Genomic DNA, 14,184 nt, shown 5'->3' on the forward strand with positions numbered 1-14,184 from the left:
TACCATTTTACATTCCAACCAGCAGTAACAAGAATTCCAGTTTCTCTGCATCCTTGTCAACTCTTAGTATAGTCAGTCTTTTTAGTCATTCTGATAATGATGTGTTGATTGTGAGGGGGTTGTTTTCTTCTTTATGCTTGTGTTTTCCAAATTTTCTGCAATGAAATATACCTTCCGTAATTAAAAATTGTTTAAAGTAACTAAAATAAAAGGTGGCATAGTCCAGTAGGAAGCCTTAGCCTGGGGCTTCTTCTCCTTCTAAAAGAGCCTCCGATGTGGTCCTCAGAGCACCTGGTGGAGAGTGCCGGCCGCGCCACCTGAGTAAGCCCTCTTCAGAGGGGAACATTTGTTTTTTCAAAGCAGTTTTCTTTTCAATGTTATAAACACACTAGGGTTTTAAGAAAAAATTTAAACACACACAAACCTCCCAATCTAACATATTATCTCCTTTTTCTGTTTTCTCTTCCAGTGTTCATTCATCTACATACATATTTTATAGAGTTTTAACGTATTATACTATAGTTTACATTTTTACTTGTCATTATATCATATTTTCCATATTGCTTATTTATCTTTTTAACCATAATTCTAAATGTCAAATTAGCGCATCATAAATTACTTCCCCAATCTCCCATATCTGGCTGCATCTAATTTTTCATTATTAATAATAATGTTGTAATAACTTTGTACAAAAAGTTCTTTCTTCTTTTGAATTATCTCCTTATGATAAATACCCAGGAGTTGAGGTTCCTGATCAAAGACTAGAACATTTTTCTGTTTCTTGATACATACTGTCATATCACTTTCCCAAAGGGTCTTACTAATTTAGTATCACTTGCCATGTGCCAGCACTGGTTTCTGCAGCATTTGCTCCTTTCCCGGGGATAACATACCTCATTGTGCTAATTTGCTTTCCACTGAAAACGAGGTAGACATTTTCCCACATCTGGGACCATCTCATGTTATCCTTTACTGACTAAGGATGCTCCTTGGGGCCAACCCAGTGCAGAGTGGTTAAGTTCACACGCTCCACTTTGGCAAACTATGGTTCGTAAGTTTGGATCACAGGTGCAGAACTACACACCGCTCATCCAGCTGTGCTGTGGTGGCATCCCACATACAAATAGAGGAAGATGGGCACAGATGTTAGCTCAGGGCCAATCTTCCTCAAGCAAAAAGAGGAAGATTGGCAACCGATGTTAACTCAGGGCCAATCTTCCTCACCAAAAATAAAAAAGGATGTTCCTTGTCTTCCAGATGCAGAGCTGAGGCGCATGACCCTTGAACCTCTTAATGCTTCCATGGCTGAGCACATCCAGACCCCTGAGGCAGACGCTGTCCACAAGGTGTAAGTGTTCAAAGTTCAATGACATGGACATTTCTACTTTTATTTTTTCTTTGTTTTCAATTAATCTCGTTTGTTTTTTCTAAGAGGCATGAAGATTCTCAGCTAACCGCATGTTCTGACAGCTGGAATTAAATTGCTATCTGAGAAACAAAGATTCTTGGGGAGGATTATATTGTGATGTGCTTCCTCCTTAAACCACACGCTGGCTGGGTGGGCCAAGAGCAAAGTTTAACTCCAGCCAAACAGAAGCAGCTTCCTCTGTTTGTCTGCATATCTGAGATCTACAGACAGGCCTAGAAAGCTGTCAACTCAACCTTAGTTTCTCCTCTCAGCATTCACTCAGCTCTAGGTGAAAAAAATAATACGAATACTAACGCTAGCATGTATTAAGTGCTTTCTGCATGTCACTATGAGCTCACTGACCAGCGGCTCAGCGGTCAGGCCATCGCTGACCTCAGCCCCGTTTGGCAGTGGCAGCTGGAACTGTAGCTTATTGTGACCTGCCTTGAGCCACGGTGACTTGAGAACCTGCCCTCACGTGCCTCGTGGTGTAAGGATTCCCTCCTGGGTCAAAAAGCCTTTGGTTCCCTGGGAACAAGGGCGAAGGGCGCTTGGGTATTGAGGCAGCTGTCTGAAGAATTCCATTTTTTAACTTTTACACCTCATCTTTTTCCACAATGGATTTAAACCGCTTACAACTACCCCCTCACCAAAAAAGAGATGAGATAATCAAAAAATTGTCTTTAAATCAGGAGGGAAAGAAAAAAGAACACCAACACTCCACAAAAGTCATTATAATCATTGTGACTGAAGTTCAGACTCTCAGACTCGATCGAGAGAGTCCTGAAGGGGAAAGGGGAAGACATGGGCGCAACGCCGTCAGGTTCGTGGTTCTCACTGGCACACACCTGCTCCTCGGCGGGGAGAGAGGTTTCCTAGCACTAAATTCTAAAGATCCTTCTTCTATGGGTTTTTTTTTTTTTTTTAAAGATTTTATTTTTTCCTTTTTCTCCCCAAAGCCCCCCCGGTACATAGTTGTGTATTCTTCGTTGTGGGTTCTTCTAGTTGTGGTATGTGGGACGCTGCCTCAGCGTGGTCTGATGAGCAGTGCCACGTCCGCGCCCAGGATTCGAACTAACGAAACACCGGGCCGCCTACAGCGGAGCACGCGAACTTAACCACTCGGCCACCGGGCCAGCCCCCTTCTATGGGTTTTTATAGAGTGACACTGAACGATTTAAAGACTCCTATATTTACAGGAAATTCCAGTGACCTCATTCAACAAATATTTCTCAAGTTTCTGTAGTAAGGCTGTGTGCTAGCACAGCACAGTAAATGTAATCCTGCTTTTGCTAAAAAATGAACTGCCCAGAGCCAGCCTGGCACACAGAGCTGCTGCTGCAGCTGCTACTGAAGTCCATGTGCCGTTTCCTAGTGGCCTTTTTACCCAGAGAACGTCACTCAGTTAACCTCAAGGCACATGGTCAGCGACAGCAATTCCACAAGGGCTCACACTTACAAAGCACATGAACTTTCAGTGGCTGGATCAGAAGGCATCAAGGAACCCATGGATAGTTGGATCTTCCTAAGACAATCTTTTGTAAAGGTCACTTTTTTTCAGCCAAGCCTTTGATAAAAGAAATTTCAGTTAGATAATCCTATGTCATTCAATTAAAGGCACCGTACGCAACCCCAGAGAGGCAGACTGGTTCTCCTGCTCCAAAAGTTTTAGGATTTAGCCTGAGAGAACCCCAAAAGTGAAGAAGAAACTTTCTCATGTCCCTTACCTGGGGATGTGTTGAGAAAAGAGAGAGACTGAGCATTTGGCCACAGGGCCTGGGGGGACCCAGCGCTGAGTCAGCTTGCTCACCTCCCTCTTCTTGTCCACGAGCGTTTTCTCTTTAGTTTGGTCCTGCTGGTTTGCTTTTTTCAAAGGGGCAGAGATTATGATGTACACCATCTGCACAGAAGACTTCCAGGACACGGGCCTGAGTCCTCAGAGAAGCTGGGTCCTGTAGATACATCTCTTCTTCCAAAAGAAAGAGAATGGAAGACTAAAGCCAGACTGTTCAGCCAGCACACACCAGCCAACATCAGTCATGTGAGTGTAAACACCCGGGAGCTTTGTCCAGAAGCCCTACCTGGATCGTGCTCCCATCAGGGGTGCCATGTACAGTTGTGTAGACTGCTTACCGTACAGGGGCACCTGACAAAGTGGGCAAGTGGGAGCTGAAATCCGGTCTGTGGTCTGCTCACCGTGCCCTGCCCCCACAGCGTTCGCTGCATCCTTCTGGAGGATGGAGTGCCCATTTCTCATTCCTACAAAGGTACTAAAAGGGAACTTCAGTTTTCCCACACTTACACCACTTCTGATACCCAGTGTGTGGCAGTTTTTCCCACATCAACCAATTCTCCAACTCTCTGGACATCAACTGGGGGTCCAGCAATTCAATTCTGACACTAACTACCCAGAGTCAGCACAGACCCCACAAGTTAAGGGCTCAGTCCCACAGACTACCCCCACTTCAGACACTAATTGTAAGTCCCAAGTTGTCACCTGTACTTCTGACCAACAGGCTTTCAATAGCTTTCAACAGACTGCTCCATGACCCCCTCCTCATATCTGATAATTTGCTAGAACAGCTCACAAAACTCAGGGAAACATTTACTTACTATTACTGATTTATTACAAAAGATATTTTAAAGGATACAAATGAACAGCCAGATGAAGAGATACATGGGGCAAGGTCCAGAAGGGTCCTGAGCACAGGAGCTTCTGTCCCCGTGGAATCTGGAGTGTGCCACCCTCCCAGCACATGGATATGTTCACTAACTCAGAAGCTCTCAGAACTCCTTTGGTTAGGATTATTATGGAGGCTTCATTACGTAGGCATGGTGATTAAATCATTGTCTAATGGTGACTGGCTCCTCTGAGGTCAGGGATATGGGGCTGAAACGTCCAACACTCTGATCACATGGGTGATTCCCCTGGTAACCAGCCCCCACTCCTTAGGGGCTTTCCAGAATCAGCTCATTAACAAGGGTTTTAGGAGCTCTGTGCCAGGGACTCGGGATGAAGACCAAATATATATTTCTTATTATGTCACAATATCACAGGTACTGAGTGGGTAGCCATGGCCCCACTTTGCCATCTTCTTTTAGGAGGAACCTCCATGTTGTCCCAGCCAATGGGGAAAGGCGACGACTGACATGCCTGTGGCCATCTGCTTGTGCTTTCCTGAAAGTTAGCAAATGATGCAGCCGTGAATAAAGCTGGCTTTGACTTAAACTAGTTAACCGTTAATCGCGGCAACAGCAATCTATCAAAGGTGAAAACTGCTTCACTTTGATCCAGCTCTGAAGACCATGATTTAGCATCTGAAAAAGGGGCAGATCATAGTGTGTATTCCAGTCCTCTTTTCCCCTATGAAGTTAGACCAGCAGTTTCCAATCAAAGGCTGAACCTTAGGATCTCCCCACCAGCTCCACACTCTCTAAGCCTCGCTCTTCTGCTTCATCTGGAACCCACACGAATTCCATTCTAAGCCATTCTGTCACCTTGTTCAACAATCTTTCTTTGATGGATTTGTTGTTTGTTTCCTACATGGTCCCTTTCCTTAATTTTTCACCTTTAGGAGATGGAGTTGATTGACAAAGCTAAGAGAAAGAAAAGAACCAAGATGGACAAGTCCAAGGCACCCAAAAGGGAGAGAGAAGGAAAGGTTCGCAGGGAAGCAGAGGCTGCCGTTGGTAAGGGAGTGTCCTCTCCAGGAATGACCCAGGAGAAGATGCCTAATGAGGGCCCGGAGGTCTCATGGAAAATCAACACAGATCCCATGGGACAAGTTCTCTGTTTTGAGTCTCCTTGACTCCCACAGCTAAGACGGTATTGCAGGCTTACTTCATGTCAATATCTTAGGAGACAGAGATGGAGGAGACCGGGGGTGCCTAGCGACCTAGGAGAGGGTGTGATAATAATAATAACAGCACCTATTCACTGAACACCCACTACGTTAGGAACCCTGCATATGTGATACCATGAAATCCCCACCACAGCTCCATAAAGTAAGGACTATTATTATAGTATGTGGCAGTGGAGGCTGAGAGAGGTTGCCTGACTTGCATAAGATCAAACGAGTCACACAGTAAAAGGAGGGACCCAGGGTCTGTCCTGCCATTAGGTTCCAAATGCACGCTATTACCACTGCGTCTGTGAACCAGTAACTTAATTGTAATCTGAGAATTGGGCAGTGAGGGCATTTGGGAAGGGAAAGGATGCAACAAGCTCTGAATGGTTACCCCAGGTACCGTTTTCCTTCTTGGTTCCTTGTGTTGCACCTTACAAGGAATTCAGATTCCCGTGCTTTGAAGACTTTCTTTAGCCTAAACCTACACCCATCCTTACTGACCACGATTCAGAAGACCCTCCAAACAAATCAAAAGCTGTCAGAAAGGATGACACTGGATAGCTTCCTGGGCCAGACCTATTTTCACTATTTGCTCTTTAAAGTCTTGCCGAGTTTATATTGTTGTAGCCCAAGACCTGGGTAGCACTAGCAGGACTGGGAAAAGGAAATACCTGTGGCTCCCAGAGGTGAACTGAGCAAGAGTCCTTAGAGTATGGAAGGCTTAAACTTTGCCGGGTTACATGGCTGCAACCTCAAGCCAGGTCCCTGAGGCATGACTTTCCAGCTGTGTCTACAGGTCTCTCCTCCAGAGAGTCCTGCCCCCACCATAGGGCAGGGTAAGACAGAACTTTTTTAGTAGCAAGACCACTAAATTATAGTTAATCCAGAGAGGATAAGGCACTTTCTCAAAGGATGGTCTGTGGACCACCCTTCTCAAAACCCTCGGAGTGGTGGTAGAATGCAGATTCCTACAGAATCCGACTCTGGGAGTCGGGCTCAGGGACTGCAGCCCAGGCGATTCCATCCATGCTGAAGTTTAGAAGTTGCTGAAAAGGACACAGAGACCGTGTGTACTTAGCTATCCGTCTGTCCCTGATTGTTCGTCCCCAGGGAAGCCAAAGAAATCAAAGGCTAGAAAGAAACCCGAGCTAACCGCCAAAGCAAAAAAACCAGGAAGCAAAAGGAAAAGGCCACAGAAGGAAAGGAGTCTGGTGACGGAGCTGAGTGGGCCTGATGCCATTAACTCCGAGGAAACAGAAGACACATCAGATAGAGGTTTCTCTCCTTCAGGCTCCCTTGTAGGGGACCCTTGGCTTTCTCCCGGATATGATGCTCCGGAGAGCCAAGTTTCAATAGATATAAGATCATCGCCCACTCAGACTGTAGCTGTCACTGGAAACATGGAATCTGAAGAAGAGAGAAGCCTCGAGGACCCTTCCAAGGTAGGTCCGATATTCTTGCCGTGGCCAGAGGGATTCCTGTCCTCACTGGTGCCACTGCAGGGGTGGGAAAAACTGCCCCAAATGACATTGCAGTTACTCAAATGGCTCCAAAGGCTGTGGAAATTCCTCCTTTACTGAGCTGCTCATCTGTGGCTCAGCTGGACCACAGGCTGCGGAAACACACACATCTGCCTTTACAAGGTGCCTTTGCGTGTAAGAGCCATTCTGTTCCAGGAGCCTTGATTCTAATGTCAAATATTTAAAAGAAAAACTGAATGATTCTAAGGAAAATTACCCTTGAAAATCCCTGTAATTAGACAAAAATAATACTATACAGATACATCTCTCAATAAGACTGAACACAGCCAATTTTTCCTCTGCTATTGGAATAGATCACTATTTCTTCCACTGAGATGAAGGTGCTGAACTGCATTTAGAGGTCTGCTGTATACCAAAAAAATTAAAACTATCTTTCAACACTACAGCACACCCACAGCTAAGCCACTATGATTAAACTCACATGAGTTACCTGTACATATGGCACAACTCTGCTGCATCTCACTTAACCTTTACAGCCACACTGTGAGCTAGGTAGGACTGGTCCCATTTTACAGACCTAGAAACTGAGGCTTGAAGGTGTTAAATATCGGTTGCCAGAAGTCACACAACTATCGAGTTGTAGAGCCAAGGCTTAAACCCAGGTCGTTTGACTCCAAAATCAGAGCTCTTGTCACTATTTTAAATTGTTTTTTTTCTTCTTCTTCTCCCCAAAGCCCCCCAGTACATAGTTGTATATTCTAGTTGTGGTCCTTCTGGTTGTGCTATGTGGGACGCCACCTCAGCGTGGCCTGATGAGCGGTGCCATGTCTGCACCCGGGATCCAAGCCAGCAAAACCCTGGGCCGCCGAAGTGGAGCGGATGAACTTAACCACTCGGCCACGGGGCGGCCCTACTCTTTTAAATTATTATGTATTTATTTGTTTTATAGCCCATAGCCTTCCAAAAGGGATTTCGGAAAGATTTTTCTTTTATAGTTCTCAACTCTCCCAGCTGCTTAGATTACAGAATTCTGCTCTACACAGCAGGTGGCATTCTAACCTGTGGGCAGAATTTTTCTGAGCCTGCTAGACTATCAGAATTTCTTAGATTTGGTGTCAGGGCATAATACCGTGCTGCCTCTGCAAAGGCTGAAAAGCAAGGCAGTCTCACCCCATGCTGAACACAGAGTTCCCGTGGAAGAGCTGCCTTCCCGGTTTCCCCTCGTGGGCATATTTGTGACTGAGGAGGAGGCATGAGAGCAAAGAAGGAAAGCTAAGACATCCTTCACGGAAACTGAGAGAACCTTTCACTGAAAAAGTGAATTTGCATGGGGTTAAATGCGAGTCTGACATGTCTGTACCTCAGACTGCCCCTGGCCAAGGAGCCTCCATCCAGAAGCTGTGGCTGCCGGCCCTGGCTTCGCGTCAGAGCCACCTGAGAAGTTCTGTGAAACCACTGAGGCCCGCCACCTAGGTGTTCTCACTTAGTGGTCTGGGTGGGGCTTGGCCTCAAGTAATTTTTGAAAGCTCCTTAGGTGATTCTAAAGCGCAGGTAGGGCTGAGAACTCTAGATGGACGATGTGCCAGGCGTTAGGCTGGCACTGTCACTCTTTCAGTTAATCCTGGTAACAGCCCACGAGGAAGACAAGATCAGAAAAGTTAAGTTGTGATCCCCAAATCTTGACACAAGTAAGAGAGAGATGTGGATCCAGATCAATCAGACCCAGAGCCCAAGCCGGTGGTGGTAGAGTTTATGCAGCTGTGGTCAGAGGGTAGAAACCACTTAAGGGTCCCATCTCTGAGGGGAGACATCACTGTGGGGAGGGGAGGCGGCTCACTCCTGAGACAAGCTCCCCGTGAATACCTCACTGTCCTTTGCACTAAGGCCACTCTGGTTCCTTAGGACCTCCTCGCTAAGAAGGAGCAGGAGAGAGCTCTCCGGGACAGGCTGCGGGCTGAGAGGGCCGAGATGAGACGGCTGGAGGTGGAGAGGAAGAGGAGGGAGCAGGAGGAGCAGAGGCGGCTCCAGCAGGCGCAGCTGGAGAGGGCAGAGAGGATGAAGGAGGAGCTGGAGCTGGAGCAGCGAAGGCGTGCGGAGGAGATCCGGTGGGTCGGGTCGAGCAGCCACAGCGGCCAGGGCCATGTTAGGAAGCAGCAGCGAACGGCAGGGGGTGACCTCCATTAGGGCAAAGTGGGTACTGAGGCTCAGGTCCTGAAGGAAAACAGCATCTCTCATTTTTCTCTATCCTCAGCGATCCTAGGAATAACCTGGCCTGAAGGTGAGATGCAGCACCTTGACCATTAGGGTTCCTCCAGATAGATGAGTCCAGCAAATGCTTGTTGAGCCCCTGCCGTGTTGTCTGCCTTGTGCTAGGCCCTTTCATAGGCCTGGACTCATTTAATTTAATCTTCACAACCTTATGAGACAAGAGTTCCAAAATCCATTTTTAAGAATGGAAAATGAAGCTCTGAGAACCTAAGACTCCTACCCTAGAGCACAGAGCTGTGTGTCGAAACTTCCAGGCTTCCAGCCCCAGGCCCGCTGTGTTCTTGCTCCTGCTCTTCCATCAGCCCTCTCTTGGAAACCGAGTCTCCTCTCAAGGGGATGCTCCAAGTGGCCTTCGGGCTGCAAAGCCTCCCCCAGGGGCACTGCCTGTTGGCTTGTCTCGCAAAGATGCCCCAGTGTTTTCTGCCATTTCCCTGACCATCTGGTGGGCTTTCTCAGTTTGAGGAAACAGAGACTCGAAGAAGAGCAGCGGTGGCAGGCGGAGGAGGAGAGAAAGCAGCGGCTCCAGTTGCAGGTGGCCCAGGAGAGAGCCCGGCAGCAACAGGAGGAGTTCCGGAGGAAACTGCAAGAACTGCAGACGAAGAAGCAGCAGGAGGAAGCCGAGAGGGCTGGTGAGGGCATTCTGGAGCTCTGCGTCTCCTGTCTATCTGGGGCGGAAATATTTTTATCCCACTGTGGGTGTTCATTTGCATCTCCCTAGAGTTATTCCTATCCTAGGCCTTAGTGTCTGAAGCACTCCAAATGTATGAGCTATTTTTTTTCAAAGTGATTGATATGTGTGACTAGAGTGAGTTGAGACAGAAAATCAAAATAAGAGACTTGCTTGTGGAGATGATCCTTGGGTCCCACTCTCAATTCAGTCATCCCCTAGCCTGGGACCCTGCCCCTCCCATTGTCCTCTCAGCAGTGCCCAGGAGCTGCCTAAATCGGAGACAGCCCTGCCCCTTGCTTCCTTCCCTAGCAGACAGAGACAAACATCTGGATAGCTTCAGGGCAGCCTTTCAGGGGCTGAGTGTGGACTCTCTACAGCCTCACTTTTGAGGACGAAGGAACTTCAGCAGATGACACTCTTTAGATGGGTCAGTCCAGCTGAGGAAGCACCACGTTTCTCCAGACCCAGATCTGACACCCCTGCCCAATCCATCTGCACACCACACATGAGCACACCTGGCTCTGGAAAATTCTCCCCCAGGGCTTTGTATTAATTGCAGAGTGTGCTGCACATAGTAGGTGCTTGATAAAGGACTCTTAAACTACTAAATTAACCCCAAGGTACCCCCCCAGAGGATCTGGCAGCCTGCTGGCAGGTGAGCTGCACACTATCTCATGGGGCGTCCCTGGGAATCACAGGCTTGAGAGTTGGATCAGAGAACTGTTCTCTCCAATGAGACCCCTGCTAAGCCTACCCGCTTTTCTGTTCTGCAGAGGCAGAGAAGCAAAGGCAGAAGGAATTGGAAATGCAGTTAGCAGAAGAACAGAAACGCCTGATGGAAATGGCTGAAGAAGAGCGGCGGGAGTACCAGCAGCGGAAACAGGAAGAAGAGAAGGCTCGGCTGGAAGCAGAGGAAAGAAGGCAAAAGGAAGAGGAAGCGGCAAGGCTGGCTCTGGAGGAAGCCATGAAACAAGGCCAGGAGCAAGCCAGGTACTGGACGTTTGGGCGACAGCTGCCAAGGGGGACTGTCCGGGGGCCTGACTGCCGGGTGCTGGGCTAGCCAAGGTCACTTCCTCCTTTATTCTCTTATAACAGTAATGGTCACTGCATCTTTCTGATGAGAGAATCTCTTGAGTAATGTCGTTTCAATTGACTCTTTAAGCTGACTCTAAGCTAATAAATACTCTTTAGGGGACCAGAAAGAGAAGGCAGCCAGAGCAACTCTCTTTCAAGGTTTCCCACCTTAACCTTGAGTTGTCCTTTCCTGGACTTTCCTCAGCTGTTACATGAATTACAAAAAGGATCATTAGAGAAATCTTCATTCAATTTCAAAATTATGTATTCCATGTATCATAGCAGTAGGGCTGGATTCCTAAGTATTGAGACCAAAAGCAAGCTATTGAGTTCCAATTTTCCACAAAGAGAACACCGACAGCGCATATGAGGCAAGGTCGAGCAGTTTTTAAGGCTAGTCCAAGCGGCTACGGCGGTGTGAGGGGCAGAGCCTCACTCTACCCAGGGGCAGAACGTGACGCCAACTGGCTTGACTTTGTCTTCACTCGTTCGACCTTGGCCCAGCTACTTTAACTCCTCGGGCCTGTGTCCTCATCTCTAACACAAAGGAGTCCCTTTAGCAACACCAGTTTAGGAACTCTGAGTTACACCTTTCACTCTTCCAGGAGGTGGCTCACGGCACTCTAAACCTCCTCTGTCAAGTTACTTAAGGAACAGTGTACAATCTTCCCCTAAAATGCAAGATCTGCAGCACCAAGTCTAACTGATGATCACTCAAATGCAAAATCGTTCTACAGCTTCTAAGGGCAACTTCCAGGATGCTTAATCAGTACTGGGATTGGGGCGGGGTTGTCTCCTTAGGCAAAAAGCTGCTTTGAGGCAACATCTTCACTTCCACCGAGAACTCCATAAGGAAGCCAGCGGCCTGCAGTGGACACACAACATTTCCAGACCATGGGTCTACTCTTACTTTCAGTTCCTGCAAATGCCCAGACCTTAAGGCTAGAAGAAAACTAAAAAGTAAGTTCGGAGATGGTGACAGAAAAAGAAACTTGTTCTCTAATGAAGTTCCATACTGAGCCCAATTAGTTCCATTTCATCTGGTTTACCTCAACTCACACCTACTTCACTCTGGGACCTCCATTCCCACCACCCCTCCCCACCACACACTGTACTCAACCCAGTGACACTCTTCACTCACATAAATCCAGAAGCTTTGGTGCCTAAAACTAGCCCACAGTTTTATAATTTGTTTGCATTTCAGTTAGGAAGACACTAACATAGTCTTAGCATAGTCCAAGCATTTCATTTCAGTCAACGTGTCTAAAAGAATTGCAGGTTAGTGAAAATTTTGTAACACAAATAGCTCTCAATGAGCTAAGAGGAGATAATTCATATATTAAGAATTTTATCTTTTTTTTTTTTTAAGATTTTTCCTTTTTCTCCCAAAGCCCCCCGGTACAGTTGCGTATTTTTAGTTGTGGGTCCTTCTAGCTGTGGCATGTGGGATGTCCCCTCAGCATGGCCTGACGAGTGGTGCCATGTCCACACCCAGGATTCAAACCAGCAAAACCCTGGGCCGCCAAAGCAAGAGCGAGCGAACTTCACCACTCGGCCACGGGGCAGGCCTCTATTATAATCTTTATAAGGCAAAACCATATCCACTTCATCCTAAGATCTAAAATTTAATGTCTATTTAAAACAAGGTAATTACTTGATAAATGTTCATTTGAGCAAAATGAGCTATTTTGTGAGGGTATTCTCATATCCTATAGATTCTAGAGCAGCAATGCCCAATAAGTAGCCACATGCAGCTTTTTAAATGTAAATTAAAGCATTCTTCAGTCACACTTGCCACATTCCAAGTGCTCAATAGCCACGTGTGGCTACTGGCTACCACACTGGACAGCACAGATATGGAACATCTTCACCATCACAGAAAGTTTCACTGGACATCACTGTTCTCTTAGAGCCCTTGAAAATTAACAGATCTTCAGTTTTTACTCCTAATTGTGCTCTGAAAAACCAATGACACATAACTTGCCCATTTTTAAAATCACACTATCAAGGAAGAGTCTCGATAAGCTAATTTGTCTTTAACATCTCTTTAATATCAATAAGTAATAAGCGTCTATCAAATAATGACCGTTAAAGGAGATGAAAGAGCCTTAGCTAACAACATATATAAAAAGATGTTAGTTCAAGCAAGCAGTACGTGAACCTGACTTTTCCCACGAATGTCCTTTGGCTCTACTCTGTACTTCACTGTGCACAGCTGAAAACTTTCCCACCACTGCTTGCACGGCATTTGCTTCCTACAGGAGCTGCACTTCTAGAATCCAGAAGTCCCACTTAATTTTGATTCTGTTATTGCTGTGTTATTGGACTTGCTTAGATTTGATGCTTATTTTTAACTCCTTATTTTATGTAAAAGAGAAATAAAATGGCCCAAACACTGGCTATCAGTCATAATGAATTTAAATCACTTAAACTTTTTCTCAAACTTGTCCACCCTACTTGCACATTCACTCATCATTCAAGAGTACTTACCAGATGAGAAAGGAGCATCTCAAATAACTCAACCAAGAACTGAAGAAAGAACACTCAGGGTTCCTCGTGGGGGAAAGTACCATTACGGACTATTTTCTCCCTTCTTTTACAAACTTAAGATGTTGGACTCAAGCACCAGGTAGGGTAGCTACACTAAACATTACTCAAGGTCCCTTCTAAATCTGATATTCTACTAAATCGTTGCTGTGAAAGCCTTTTTCCACAGCAGTACTACACCAGATAAGCACATTTTTAAGTTAACCATAGCAGAATGCAATGCATTTAGAAGAACCCAATAAACTAAAAACAAGAAAATTACTTCTCCACTAGCTAAGCTCCACCACCTAAATGCTGAGAGCCTTCACAGATGCAGACAAAAACAAGATACCAAACTACATACTCGTACAGTCTGGACAGCTCACATAGCCTATCAGCTCTGTACTCAGGCCTGACAGAAACATGCAACTCAATGAGAATCTTCTAGAAAGGGGCCTAATTCCTAGGCACTATGTAATATAATGGTAACATGCCAGGTGACTGTCTAACAGCATCATTTACCTAGACTATATATACACAATACAAATAGTTTCTCAAGGTCAGATAGAGAAATTTATAAGGCAAGATAATTATTTTTCAACAGGTGACTTGAGTAGAGTATTTAAGCTCTAACAGTTTACAAAATGCTTGAGAGAGCTATTTTCTTTGCTCTTCTCACTTGGTCAGATGGCACTCTACTGGGACTAACATCAAACTGGGTTACGTGTGTGCGTACACACACTGAATTCTGTGACTCATTCAAGAATTAAAAGATTAGGGTCTCTAATAGGAGCTAATTTGGGTATTTTAATTTTACACAAAGTTTAAATATTTAGGATACAAAGAAATAAAAGGAAATCATAAACAAAATATCCCAAACCTTAACTAAGCAAAGAACATTTTATAAAT

At 45.8% G+C, this 14,184-nt stretch overlaps 1 protein-coding gene across 3 annotated transcripts in view; it reads left to right on the forward strand.

Annotated features, from left to right (window-relative positions):
* KIAA2012 (KIAA2012 ortholog) overlaps positions 1–11,709 on the forward strand; it is a 105,566-nt gene extending 93,857 nt beyond the window's left edge. For all 3 annotated transcript variants that reach the window (XM_044768431.2, XM_070508410.1, XM_070508409.1), the window contains 8 exons: positions 1,258–1,348; positions 3,284–3,449; positions 4,984–5,098; positions 6,367–6,698; positions 8,640–8,842; positions 9,462–9,634; positions 10,449–10,665; positions 11,551–11,709. In XM_044768431.2, the coding sequence (XP_044624366.2) occupies positions 1,258–1,348; positions 3,284–3,449; positions 4,984–5,098; positions 6,367–6,698; positions 8,640–8,842; positions 9,462–9,634; positions 10,449–10,665; positions 11,551–11,689 (1,436 nt within the window). In that variant the 3' untranslated portion in view covers positions 11,690–11,709. The remainder of the gene's footprint in view (positions 1–1,257; positions 1,349–3,283; positions 3,450–4,983; positions 5,099–6,366; positions 6,699–8,639; positions 8,843–9,461; positions 9,635–10,448; positions 10,666–11,550) is intronic.
* Positions 11,710–14,184: the final 2,475 nt, after the last annotated feature.

The sequence above is a fragment of the Equus asinus genome, chromosome 4 (assembly GCF_041296235.1).
Source record: "Equus asinus isolate D_3611 breed Donkey chromosome 4, EquAss-T2T_v2, whole genome shotgun sequence".
NCBI lineage: Eukaryota > Metazoa > Chordata > Mammalia > Perissodactyla > Equidae > Equus > Equus asinus.